Source organism: Pyrus communis, chromosome 12, assembly GCF_041283825.1.
Source record: "Pyrus communis isolate YQ-2024b chromosome 12, ASM4128382v1, whole genome shotgun sequence".
NCBI lineage: Eukaryota > Viridiplantae > Streptophyta > Magnoliopsida > Rosales > Rosaceae > Pyrus > Pyrus communis.
Window position 1 is genome coordinate 21,269,420 of NC_142576.1, and position 13,896 is coordinate 21,283,315.

Below are 13,896 nucleotides of genomic sequence, written 5' to 3' on the forward strand. Positions count from 1 at the left end.
AACAAAGATGTACACAAGCATGTATGAAAATAACTGTATCTACACTTTGTATATGAAGAGACAAAAATAGTCAACTGTTCACACAAGGCATGGATCAAAACATATAATGAAATCCTTTTGTTATCAACTAATCTTGATCAAGATCATCACCATCATTTCATCATCAATCTAACGGTGATCTCCAATCAAAATCTTTCTTAGGGTAATCTTTCTGTACTTCTTTAGGAGGAATGAAGCAATCCATGGACAAGCCGGGGACGTTGAATGCAACATCATCAATGGCCCATGTTTCTTCCAGCCGCGTGATCGCGGACCCCGTCTTTAGATTATCCCCGAACCGTGTGATGATCACGCTCGTCTGACCGGCGTGCGCGATCATCACACCCTCCACGGTCCGGTAGTCCTCGATTTTCGTCGACATGGTGGTCTCCCAGTAGGTAGGGTAGGCGCCAGGAGAGTGGATCCTGGTTAAGTATGAGTCCTCTAAGTACACCAGCAGTCCATTTCTTTGGCTGAAGTAGCCAAATATTACATGTTTGATCATCTCTGCTGTGCTATCGCTTCGTTCAGCCAGATCCGTTTGATCGGCTGACAATTTCAACACGAAGCAATCGACGCCTGTGATTTGCTTTTCTCCCATGTACTGTGCTGGGGCAAATACAGCTGATATAGCCATTGGATCTAATCCCTACTAACCAAAAAAGAAAAACATTTCATCACTGATATAACGTCTTATATTATACGTAGTCTATTTACTTGTGGTAATCTTTTGACGAGCACAAAGATCATTTTTGTGCTCATTGGATATGTTTAACCGAGGTTAAATAAGACATTCAATAACTTTGTGTTCGTCGTAAATCGAAATGAATGCAGGTGAGCTCGCACACATATCATAAAAGAGATAATACATAGCCGGTTACTATGTTAAACAAAAAAACAACCATTGCATTCGTTGACTGTGAACGCATTCAATGGTTTTGGTGTTTGTCATGAATCTCAATGAATGCAAGTAAAAGAAAGAAAAATTCATCACATGCATGCGAAGCCCACATATTATACGTGTGTAAATATAAATAAGGACAAAAACTGTTTACTATCTTCAAGTTTCATGGTTTTCAACATTTACTACGTCAAAATCTCAATGAATGCAAGTAAAATAAAGAAAAATTCCTCACATGTGAAGCCCACATATTATACGTGTGTAAATATAAATAAGAGCAAAAAATAGTTTCTTACGCTGAAATTTCATAGTTTTCAGTATTTAGTCCATTAAGTTTTTTTTCGTTCCGGAGTCATACCTAAAGTGTTAATTTTGGGACAGTCTCATACATCCGTTAGTCAAACTGTTAAGTCTGCCGTTAACTGATGATGTGGCGCTTATGTGAACAATTACTGGACACCACATGTCATTAAGGGTCCACGTGGATTTTTTTTTCTTTTTTCAGAAGGGGTTAAAAAAAAAAAGAACAAACCATCTTCTCCCTCCCTCATCCCCGCACCCTCTCCCTCCCTTCTCTCTTCTGCATCATCCCCTCGCACCCTCTCCCTCCCTTCTCTCTTCTGCATCATCCCTTCTCTCTTCTGCAACCCGAGTCTTTGGGTTTCAAGTTCGAGTACGAAACCGAGACGTTGATGACCTGACTCGACCCGTCGTACTCGATCCACAAGTTCACCAGATCGCCGCTCTTGAGATCGATGTCGACGGCATCCAGATCCGACCCGACGTGGTTCCTGTTGATGTCCTCTCTCTCTCTCGCCGTCACAGCACCTCCAAAGGGTTTCTTTTGTAGCGGAATTGAAAAGGTTGGGCGTATATTGACCCATGTGCTTTTCTTTTGTTTGCTCTTGAGATCGATGTCGACGGCATCCAGATCCAACCCGATGTGCTTTTCTTTTGTAGCGCGCCATTTTCTTAGAGTTGTACTCGATCAGGTTAGGTTTGATTTGTTTGGTGGGATTCGATCAAGTTGGGTTTTATTTTACTTTTTCTTGAATTGTTTTTTGGAATTTTTTTTTTTTTTTTGTTTCGTTGGGTGGGATAAATTTGTTGGTGAATTTTTGTTCTTGGTGGTGTGCAAAAAATGATTAAACTTTAGCTTGAAGAGAATTGAAAGATGAAAACTTGGTGAGATCGAGAACAGCGACATGGTGGGTTAGTGCAGATGAGAGAATGGAGGGATAAGGAAGGGAGGAGGAGAGAAGGGAGGGTGGTGCAGGTTGCAATAGAGAGAAGGGAGAGAGAGGGTGCGGGGACGAGGGAGGGAGAGTACGGTTTTTTTTTTTTTAAATCCCTTCTGAAAAAAAAAAAAAAATCCACGTGGACTCTTAATGACATATAGCGCTCAATCATTGTCCATGTAAGCATCACATCATTAGTTAACGGCAGACTTAACAGTTTGACTAATGAATGTATAAAATTGTTCCACAATTAACACTTTAGGTATGATTCTGGAACAAAAAAAAAAAACTTGATGTACTAAATGTTGAAAACCACGAAACTTCAAGACAGTAAATAGAATTTAACCCTATAAATAAATTATTAAAAGAACAAAATATATAGAAGAGAGAGAAGCTGGAAAGATACGAGAGAGAGAGAGAGAAAATGTAAAATTTTTTATTTTTTTAAATTAGATTATTGTCAATGATTTTATTTTGATAAACCACCGAATTATCTTTTCATTCTCTTTTAATTGATAATGAAGATTAAAATAAAAAAATAAAAAATAAAAATAAAAAAAGCCTAGAGCAATCCACACAACCATTTTTATTTTTTACACATCATTTCTATTTTCTACTGTCGGATTGAATGAATTGAAGAATATCAATAGTAAAAAAATTAACAAAAATGTGTAAGAAGTAAAGATGAGTATATGAATAGCTTTTCTATTTTCATGTGCTTTTGTGTTTTGAATACGCTTAAATCGTAAAATACACATAAGGTTAATATTGTTAACCTGTATAGTTAAATTACACATTATGAAGTGTCTTAGATTCGATTCTCGCTAAAGACGAATTTAAACTACATTATTACACATTATGACAAAAGTTGACGTCAATGGTCTAGATTCACAATCTTTCGAGAGTACATTGCTCTACTACGTACTAGCCAACTCTAGCTTCACTACAAAAATTTTGACAAAATAATGTTTTTAGGAGCTTATTTCTTTAGGAGCTGTTATATGCACTCCAAAAGAGTCGTTTTGCTTCACCCTTCTGTATGTATCTTTTACATTAGGGAAGAGTGCATCTAGAGCGCAAGATGACTTTGTAGAGTATTATAAACAATTTCATTTTCTTTTCTCATACACTTCAACTGTAGATGCACTTAATATTTTCTTGTTAGATGTATGTTATCAGACTAATGCGTACATTGTGAAATTGTGATTTGGAACTACATTCTAATTATAATCGATTGGATCAATAGTTCAAATTTACAGTCTAACCCTCTTTGAAATTGGCTTGCTCTTGCTAAATATCTAGCAACTTATTTCTATAATTTTGGTGACGCCTCTCTCAATTAAAGTGTGACAAATGCAGATGGCAGTTCTGGTACAAAAAGTTCATTATTTTCATACTACCCTACCTAACATGTACCTAACAAGCAACACTATATTTATTGGAAAGGGATCCTCTCTCCGGATCCCTTCCAGCAAATCCACCAATCTGGTTCCTTGAAATTTGATCCAACAGCTAAAAACATAGACCTCTTTAAAAGTTATAATAATTTTAGCCGTTGAATTAAATTTCAAAGGTTCGGATTGATGGATTTGGTGGAAGAGATTCAGAGATGAACCTTTTTCATATTTATTTGCCCTTGTTCCCCTCAGACACATTTTCCCAGTGCAACTTTCTTTGGGACCAAACCACGACATTTAGATGAATTAATTCTAATTCAAAAAATATTTAGTTAAGTAGGACTTGCCTGAAGAGCTCGCCGGAGAGGACGAACACCACCTTTGGCAGCGTGGGCGCCTAGCCAGGGCGTGTGGCGCCAAGCGACAAAGCCGTCGCTACCAGCTGCCACCTTGTGACCACCTAGAACTAGCTCAATGAGCCACTTATTAGGAACCATCTGCCACATCACAAAGCATCCTTTTTCCGAAACTGTGGTGGCTCCGGCAGCTGAGCTGCCACTGGGGCCGGGATCATTCACCATTGCCATGATCACTTTCCCGGTTGCGAATATGTTCTTCACTTTGCCTTCTAGCTTGCGACAACCAGTAGCAGCTGTGAAGTGTTGTACGATGTATTGTGCAGTAGAAGACACCTGCTTAAGAAACCCATTAAAAAATAAATAAATAATCAGAGGATAATAAAAACTTCATGAATTTGTTTATTGTTTAAGATTTTTTTTTTTAAGTACATGTTAATTATTTTTAAAAATTAAATTTCATACAGTCATTCAGTACTACGATCTGGTGATATTTTTCTTTATTTGTAAATGAGAGATCTTATGTTCGAATCTCGACTGGCGTATTCGATACCAAATTGAATTGTCATTGTGTGACTTAACCGAATTTCTTTCTTCTTTTAATATAAAATATGTCGTTGTACTAAAAAAAATATTAAATTTCATCCAAAATTAAAGGTGCTTCCTTTTTTCATGGTGGGAGACAAGTGTGGGAAGCAACTTGCCAAAAAAGCTGAGCAAAAACACAAACCAAAAGAAGACCCATAACACCACCACTTTGCTCACTCTTTAGCCCATTGTCAGTCGTTATTTTCTCACATGCATGGGAACCCACTCTCCCTCAACAAAAGTAAACCCAATAAAACTTTTAAACCAAAAAAAAAAAAAATCATGTTAAAAGAAAAACACAACTGGTTTGTAGGTAAGTGATTATGAACAGTTCTACTTATGATCGATTATGCATTTGATTACATCCTCTTAAATATCAGTTATATTAATCATATCGATGACCGCTTTCTCACTTATATGTGAAACCCATTTGTATTAGAGAAGTGATAAATTATGTTTAATCAACAATGTAAATAAGTTAATCCGACTTTTAACTTATTTGGTTAAGAACGATTATTTTAACACCTTAAGTTACGTACTTGATTTCTCCTTCTCCAGTTTGTATTAAAAAATACTAAACAAGAAAAACTAGATACTCTGTTATGCATACCGAGGTCCAAATGATCCAAACACATTATGTACTCATGATCAAATCATGATAACTAATTACAAAAAATGAAGGGATGAGTACCTCATTGAGGGGTAGTTTGGGGAGCGCAGAGACAGGGAAGAGAGGGCAACCCAGAACGCTGAGAAGCACTTTGAAGTCCGACCTCTTGTGGAAGAGCACGAGGGGAGAAAGGTGGGTCTTGATCCAGTTCCGCCACGGCTGAGTGCTCCGCAGAATGCCTTTGCTCGACCGGTTCACGGCGCCTTCTCCGTTGATGATCGGCTCTTCCGACAACGGTGCGAGCCGGCCCATCTGTGTGTTATAAACCTCTGAGCTTCCCCTGTTTTTGGTTTGCTCTGCTTTTGGATAGAAGCAAAAGGAAGCTTATGTTTGGTTGAAGCAGAGCATAATGAAATGAGGGATAGAAGTAAATAGAAACAAGTGCTTATAAAAAGAGAGGGCAGTTTTGTATTTGCATTTTCCACTCGCCCTTTTTGGTGCGTGCTACTCAATCTACTTCAAACACAGTTGGTATTGTTAGGCTCGTTTGGTGCGTAGGATAATTTATCATTTTATTTAATTTATGTTTAATCTACAAAAAGTAAACAGCGATATGCTTAGTAGTATTTTTTTTTTCTTATAAGTAAGAGATTTCAAGTTCAACTCTTGAAAATAACATTTTAATATAAAATTATTGCTTGCTCCCAAGCCTCGACTTCCTTGTGACCCTAGACCAAAGCCTGGCACTCGAGACTCAATCTAGGGACTCACGAGTCGGAGGCTCGAATGGTATCATGAAGCCTTGAACTTGGCCTGAAAAATCTAATAACCGAGAGTGCAGACCCTAACGCTAGAGATTCAACTTCTAGAGTTGCGGATGCTGAAGAGACGAAGACACCAAAACCTAAGACACAAACCCGAGACCCTAACGCCCAAGACTCGATAGCATATCTATCCAAGAATCAAGCTAATTTATCCAAGATGCACAATGCAAAGATGACATTATCTTAACAAATGAGTCACATGCAAGTCACGTGATTCAATTTGACGAAACTTTATCTTAAAAGTTTATTTTAAAAGAAGTGATAGTTGAGAAATAAAACTATAGTTTACTCGTAATTTAAAAGAATTATAATTCTAAATGTTTTGATCCAATCCATGTCTGATTGTCCAACACAAGTGAGATTTTGGTAACTCCCCAACATTTTTCTAATCCTAAATTAGTGAAAAATATGCGTTTGCAGGAAAAAGCTAAGAAGAATGAGTTGGAAGTAAATGACAATTTTATCTAAAGAGGGCCACCAGCCACGGGCTACTATACCTTTATTACGTACTGTTAGTACTTGAATCCTTTTAAGTGGAACCATGATGTTACCCTCTCTAATCACGTTTCACAAAAGTATCGTTTAGCTTACTTTAAAAGCACTTTCAATGATGCTGCCAACTTATTGAGATTAACAGCTTTTTGCCTTTCACTTGCAAACCTAGGCACATGCACTTAACAGTACTAAATTGACATTATAAACTTCATTAAAGAATGTGTAACGATTATATCGTCGTGTGACAGTGTTTTAATTCTTTCAGGTTGACAGTACCCAACATAAGACACTAGCAGGCACACAGACGCCGCAACCAATATGCAGTAAACCAGTTCTTCCTCACTATTTAATATTTGCACGCTACACTATTGGGATAATAAAATAAAAATGTGGTGCAGTTGGCAAGCGAGTTACAAATATTTTGCATTCATTTTGTATGTGGTCTTTTTGTGACATCTATCATTGATTGATACGTGTTAATAAACTTAATCCTTCTTAATTTTGTTGTCATAAACTTAACACATGTCAATCAATAATAGAAACCACACACAAAGTAGCTGCAGAAAATTGAAACTCATTGTTGGTGAGGGGGCCTTATTTATAGGGGCGTGTTATCCACACACCCCATTTTACTTCTCACACACCCATTGATAATTTATATCCGTTGATTTTGTTCAATTCATCCAATCCAACGGTGGAAAATTAAAAAAGTGTGTGAGAAGTAAAATGGGATGTGTGTATATCACACCCCTATTTATATAGGTGTTAGATTAGGTTTTCAACCTATCATGGAAAAAACCTAAACCTAACCATCCTAACATAAGGTCATCTCCAACCGAGCTGGTCAAAGGGCTATAGGCCAAAACATAGCCCGTTTTGATACAAAATCCATCTCCAATGGAAGACTTGGTCAAAAAAATTTAGGACCCACCAGGCCAAAATATAGCCAAATGGCAAGAGGGCTGGGTACAGCCAGCCTGCCTTGAAAGTTAGGCTCAGTTGTACTACTAGCTCACATCATGTAGCCTTTTTTATTAAGACAACATTAAAAAAAAAATTAAAAATTCTAATTTTTTTTTTCCTATAAATACCTAAGTCATTTCCACACTATTTCTGACATCCTTTTCACCCTTCTATATTATCTTACCTTATTTTAATGTCTAAGTTGTTAACATGCAGTAAAATTAACATATTTAATAACATGAAACTTAAAACAACATTTAGCGACAAGTGGCCCTCAAAATATATCCGGAAACCTTATTTTAACATAGTAGTTTAATTCAATTAACATATGAAATTAAAGAACAAACTTAAAATAATAAATTATTTAAGGGAATGGAAAATAGCCCCTTTCGGTTGGAGATTGTATATAGATATGGTCTGACACTATTTATTAAAAAATAATTTCTTATAGGGCTATAATCTAAACGAGGGCTAAACGTAGCCCCTTCGATTCAAGATGGTCTAAGTTGATTCAATCCAAGTCCAAACAATTGAAGAATCCATAGGCACAATACGATACACAACCATTTTGATAACGGTCGGCGCTATTATCTTTCATATCGATGCATCATGATTTTACCTATGAGCAAGCACATAGCATTCACATGTGCTACTGAGTCGAACCTAAAAAAATGACAGAATAGGATTGCGATCGATTTGATAATGATCGAGTGATATTGCTTCTGCAGTCTGACCCACTCTTTCCCCTTATATTATAATGTTGGTGGAGGCTTCAAAAATATAACATATGATGGAGCATTTGCATGCCCTCTGCGCGTGAGACTTTCTTTTCACTACCAAAATGCATTTCTCCAGCGGAGGAGGAGCTTCCAAGGGAGGCAATGAAATTCGAAGGTAACGTGTCGAAATCATGGGCTATTTGCAATTATGGCATATCTGATGGTTTGGTGCAAATTGGGAAACTCCTGTCCCCTCCTACCCTTTACTCCTTCTTGGTGCTTCTGGTAATCCGTAATTGTGTCAGCAAGTTTTTCGTGAGCTATGAATGTACGGGGTAGATTATCTGCCCTCTTATTTTTCGTGTTCTTATGTTTTGTGTGATCACGGTTAAACCACGTCAACATTTTATATTATTTTTTTATGGAGATAATAAGACAAAAAGGAATAGTAATATAAAATGTTGACGTGGCTTAACCGTGACCACACAAACAGAAAGGCACAGGGGGGCACGAGAAGTTGGAGGGTAGAGAATCTGCCTCCATGAATGTATAGGACAATATTTGACTACTCAAATATGAGTAAGAATTCTTACTCAAAATTTTTCAAAATTGTTCATTGCCAATTTATAGAACTTCGTGTTTATAATCAAAACCATTCATATTATAAATCACCCTATAAAGATCGCCTCTGCAAAAAACAATTAAAACTAAGGTCGTTTAGTCATCAAACTGTTTAAAAACAAATGAATGGAATTGATAAAAGCATTACGAACCGTCTATGTATTTGCTACAATAGATTGACTAAACAACCGTAGTTTTAATTTATTTTTTGCAAAGATGATCTTTACAGTGTGATTCATAGTATGAACGGTTCTGATCATATGCACAAAACTATGTGATTAAAACACTAAGAGTTTTGAGTAGGAATTCCTACTCATCTTTGAGTAGCCAAGAATTGGTCGAATGTATATATCTAGATGGAAATTATTCCATAAAGTGTACACGTGTTTAAGTGGGGATTAAAGCCGTCAAGACGAGAGTTAGTGTCAGCTAGTTCTTGATTTAGTGGTATATTCAGTTTTTTTTCTCTTCGACATTGTATATTGCAATTGAGAGTGAATGTATGTGTCATCACACGGTTCGATTTCTATATAAATTGTTTCATTTAAACTTACGCATCTTGAAACTCAATTCGAGTCTTGCTCTTGTAACTCAAATTACGTCACTTAACCTCCTGAAACCCGAATCTGCGTCAAAACTCTCCATCGCTCTGTTTTTAATGCCTTTGCCAAAGCCTTTGACTTGAAAATGATGGAGAGATGGTCGCTCAATCAACGCACAACGCGACTTTAAAGCCGTATCATATGTTGCTGGGCTTTTATGGTCGGCCCAGACCACACTTGTAATTCATGTGGGCTTATAAGATGGGCTGCTGTATGGATCACAACGAGAAATTACATGCTTCATTGTCGTTTCTTATGTTGTCGTAAAGTGAATAATACCAGGATTGACTTTTTAATGTGAAAATGTGATTTTTCATTAAAGTGAACAGTACTGAAAGCTTTTCGTTAAAGTCCCCTATTTTCTAAAGTGGATCAATGTCATCTGCATTTTCTTACATTGCACATCAATGTCATCTCTGACGTTAATTCCGTCTAATTTTCCTTTTTATCATATTTTTAAACTAATTTAATTTACGAGAAAAAAAAATTGTGATATAAGAGAGCGAGGATCCTACCCTCACCAACTGGTCTAATTTAAATAATGATATAAGTGGGTGTTTTATTAGATCAAGTTACGCATGTCTCACCTTCATGATTAAGGATTCAGAATACTCCCATATGGATTCATGTACATGATGACGATGGTATATGCCATAAGTGTTGTCTTGTGATCAAAATGTGTGGTTTCAATGCTACGTAGCACTCAATGCTATAAATTTTTAGCGCTAAACTTGGTTTTCACACCTCTTAAATTTTATATGCCATGTATTATTAAAGAAAACTTGAAGATTCGTGGATAACAAAATTTGTGTTCAAATTTGTCACGCAAACATATAAAATCAAGTATAAAAAACTACGGGATGTGAATCTATGTCTGGGCCGCCCACATGTTCGGCTAACAATTTAATTACAATTTAATTACAATTAATTGACACCTTCCTCAGTTAACCCCTTGATTATTTAGCCTTCCCTTCCAACCAAGTAACACACAATTTCAATTGTAATTACTCAAACAGAAATACACTAACCTCAAATTATCTATATCTTTTTTTCTTTTCTTTTTTTTTGACAAACAATAGAATAATCTACACTAAAATTATGCTAAAACTACAGAAGGGGATTTGAATATTGGACCTTGAGTGCAAGTGCGAATGTTTTTAACTAACTGAACTACAAACCACTTGCAAATGTTTTTATATTTTATACTAGAAAATCCTACAATGTATTAATTTAAACTAGTCAAAGGCAATTAGCCATTTACCATAGTGGTGGAAATGTGTTGAGCCCTTACATGATGGCATGAGTTCAAACCCCATTGGTGACTAGTTTAAGAAAAGAGATTCAAACTTAAGTACATGGAAAATACACATCAATAACACAGAAACCTCTCTCTCTCTCTCTCTCTCTCTCTCTTCCCAATGACCATAACTACCTTAACCAACAACTTCAACTGCCATATCTCACAGAAACATAACACTCAGAATCACAACTACCCCTGGTGGTTTTCACCAGAAGTAGGAATTTACCGCAGTAAACACCCTGAAATTACCCTCCCCACTGACCCTTTTCTGGATGTTGTCTCGCCCATTTTTCACACCAGCACAATGGGGTTTCGCTTTCACCCGCCCTCATTGATTCCTCACATGGGCCCTCGCTTTCTTACTCCCAGCTCTACTCTTTTGTCAAAGCATTTGCATGTGGCCTCCCAAAAATGGTTGGGGGTTTCACAAGGTGACGTTGTTCTGATCCTTATGCCGAATTCCATTTACTATCCCATTGTTTTCTTGGGAGTTTTGCACGCTGGTGCAATCGTCACGACGATGAATCCTCTCAGCAGTGTCGTGGAAATCAAGAAACAGGTTGGTGGTTTGAAAGCGTGTCGTGCTTTTACTGGACTTGAATACGTTGGTAAGCTATATGCATTGGATGTTATTGTGCCGGAAAATGCAGTTTCGGATTCGAAGAATGATGTTTTTTTTTTGGTTTTTTATAAGCTTGTTTATGGTAATGTTGATTTGGCTCGAGGCCGGTGATTAGGAGCAGGACACCACGGTGATAATGTATTCTTCGGGGACTACTGGTGCGAGCAAAGGTGTTATGATCACACGCAGGAATTTCATAGCTGCAGTGGAGCTTTTCGTGCAGTTTGAGGCTTTGCAATGAGGGTTCGAGTTTGAGCAATGTGTATTTGGATGTTCTTCCGTTGTTTCATATTTACGGGTTCTCCCTTTTCGTGATGGGGTTGTTGTCTTTAGGATCAAGAATTGTTGTGATGAAGAAATTTGATGTCAATGAGGTGGTGAACGCAATTGATGAGTACAAAGTTACACACTTTCCGGTCGTTCCACCAATTTTAACAGCATTGACAGTAAAAGTTAAGGATGGTTTGGCCAAACAAAGCCTCAAGAGTTTGAAGCAGGTTTGTTCAGGTTTCTTCCTCATGCAGATTAGATTCAGGGTTATGGAATGACTGAGACCACGGCAGTAGGAACTCGCGGTTTCAACACCGAAAGCCTTAAAAAACCTTCTTCAATAGGGCTTTTAGCTCCAAACACGCATGTCAGAGTGGTGGATTGGAAAACAGGATCCTCCCTGCCTCCAACAAGTAGCGGTGAGCTGTGGCTACGCGGGCCTGCCATGAATGCATACTTAAACAATGCCGAGGCAACAATGTCGACAACTGATGAAGAGGATTGACTGCAAAAAGGGGACGTTGTGTGCTTTGATGAAGACGGATACTTAAACCTACAAGACCAGCTTAAAGACGCGATCAAATACAAGGGGTTTCAGATTGCACCGGCAGATTTAGAAAGTGCTGATTAACAATTCTGAGATACTTGATGTTGCAGTGGCAGGTATGGCGGATGAAGAAAGTGGGGAGATATAGACCAATGGCATTTGTGTTGAGGAAGCACGGAAGTCGAATTTCAGAGGAGAATGTGATGGATTTTGTGGCTGCACAGGTTGCTTCATGCAAGAAGGTAAGGAAGATGGTTTTTACAGATTCAATTCCAAAGTCTGCAGCTGGGAAGATCCTAAGAAGGGAGCTTAGGAAGTTCTTGACTTCTAGACTCTAGATTTATTCCTACTCTAGTTTTTGTTATTATTGAAAATATTTGTAGATGGTTATCGGTTTTTTTATAATTTTTTAAATGTAAGCGATTTTGAGGGAGCGGGAGAATCAGACTCGGGACCTCAAGTGCAGGAGATGTATGTTCCAAACAAACTAAGCTACAAGCCCTTTACTATGGTTTTAAGAATATGGGTTTATGTGTTGGTGATTCCAAAGTTTTTCATATCTTAATATTATGATAATCATTTACCTTGATTTATCAATTATCCAAATCAGAAATGTGAAAAAAGAATGGATCTAAATTAGGACATATTAAAATCAATGGATTTATGTTTTTAATTAGTGATTAAATTCCTTTTCATATTAGGAGATGTGAGTTAGGTCTAAATTTGAAATTTTTTCTTTTTTTTTCTTTTTAGATAGGCGATCAACTGGTGGCTCCGTCACGGCAGTCCAACTTTTCACGGGCTAGGAAGACTCACAGAGGCATTCCAATCTCATCAAAGCTAAGAATCGCATTCAAAACATACCGTATGACATATGAGCCTGAAATTCGTCTCTAACTACTAAGCATGTCATGGTAGTTGTAAATTTACAAATATAAAAACCGATGTGACAATTTACAAACGTCAATGGGTGTTGTCAAAGCATTCAACTCTAAACCAACGTGAGTAATATGTAAATAAGTACAGAAATGTGAAAAGAGAAAAAAAAATATGTGCGTTATTTGTTTTGGTTCGGTTGAAACGACGTGTGAAATTTGATGTTTGCCGAAAGCTTTAACATTTCCATGGAGATGGGCTTTTCTTGTATATCCCATGTGAGAGATACCAGATTCCACCATGCTCGCATACAGCCCCTGATATACAGATTTATTCGAGTACAAGCAAACTTAAGACGCTACACAATATATACTGTATATTTAGGCATAAATACAAGTCGAGTTAAATTATCTATCATATTTCGTAGAGAGATCGTTTTTTTTTTTTTTTTTTTCAAAGAGGGACAAAATTTATTCGCATAGTTAAACACTTAGATTCTTCGTATAGTTAAGCTGTCTTTTTTCACAAATAATTTTCAAAAAATATACTAATTGATTCTATTAATAAAATATACAAAACTAATCGTACAAATAATTACGTTGTTAGTTTCACAAGGAATTTTTTTTAAGTATACAAAACTGATTTTATATGTAGTTGAACTGCTTCTGCAAAGATTGTCGATGAGAGGTTGTGTTGATTGATGATAGGTGTGTAATTTTGTTGAAGTTGTGCAGGCTGAGGTTTGTTAACTAGTGGATCAATTAAGGGTACAAGATGAAATTTTTTTTTGAAGTTGGTTTCTTTGATTTTTGGATGGATTTAGGGCTGGTTTGGTATTGATGTGCTTTGAAAAAAAACTGCTTCTGCTATGCTGTGAGAATAAGCAGCTGTGAAATAAAGCAGCAGAGTGTTTGGTAAACTTTTTTGT

At 36.9% G+C, this 13,896-nt stretch overlaps 1 protein-coding gene and 1 pseudogene across 1 annotated transcript; one reads left to right on the forward strand and one right to left on the reverse strand.

Moving 5' to 3' along the window:
* Window positions 1-22: 22 nt before the first annotated feature.
* On the reverse strand, window positions 23-5,555 carry LOC137746263 (uncharacterized). Its single transcript, XM_068486338.2, has 3 exons — window positions 5,211-5,555; window positions 3,923-4,267; window positions 23-688 (listed from the first exon to the last, which is right to left on the reverse strand). The coding sequence occupies exons 1-3, from the start codon at window positions 5,439-5,441 to the stop codon at window positions 164-166; spliced, it is 1,101 nt and encodes a 366-aa protein (XP_068342439.2). The 5' UTR covers window positions 5,442-5,555; the 3' UTR covers window positions 23-163.
* A 5,216-nt stretch (window positions 5,556-10,771) lies between these two features.
* On the forward strand, window positions 10,772-12,589 carry LOC137744221 (4-coumarate--CoA ligase-like 6 pseudogene; annotated as a pseudogene).
* Window positions 12,590-13,896: the final 1,307 nt, after the last annotated feature.

What these genes read in the sequence shown, in the direction of transcription:
- LOC137746263 (XM_068486338.2), bottom strand. Translation starts at nt 5,441, where the DNA reads ATGGGCCGGCTCGCACCGTTGTCGGAAGAGCCGATCATCAACGGAGAA. An exon ending in CCAAACTACCCCTCAATGAG is followed by an intron (nt 4,268 to 5,210) that starts GTACTCATCCCT and finishes TTTCTTAAGCAG; the next exon opens with GTGTCTTCTACTGCACAATA. An exon ending in CTCTCCGGCGAGCTCTTCAG is followed by an intron (nt 689 to 3,922) that starts GCAAGTCCTACT and finishes TTTGGTTAGTAG; the next exon opens with GGATTAGATCCAATGGCTAT.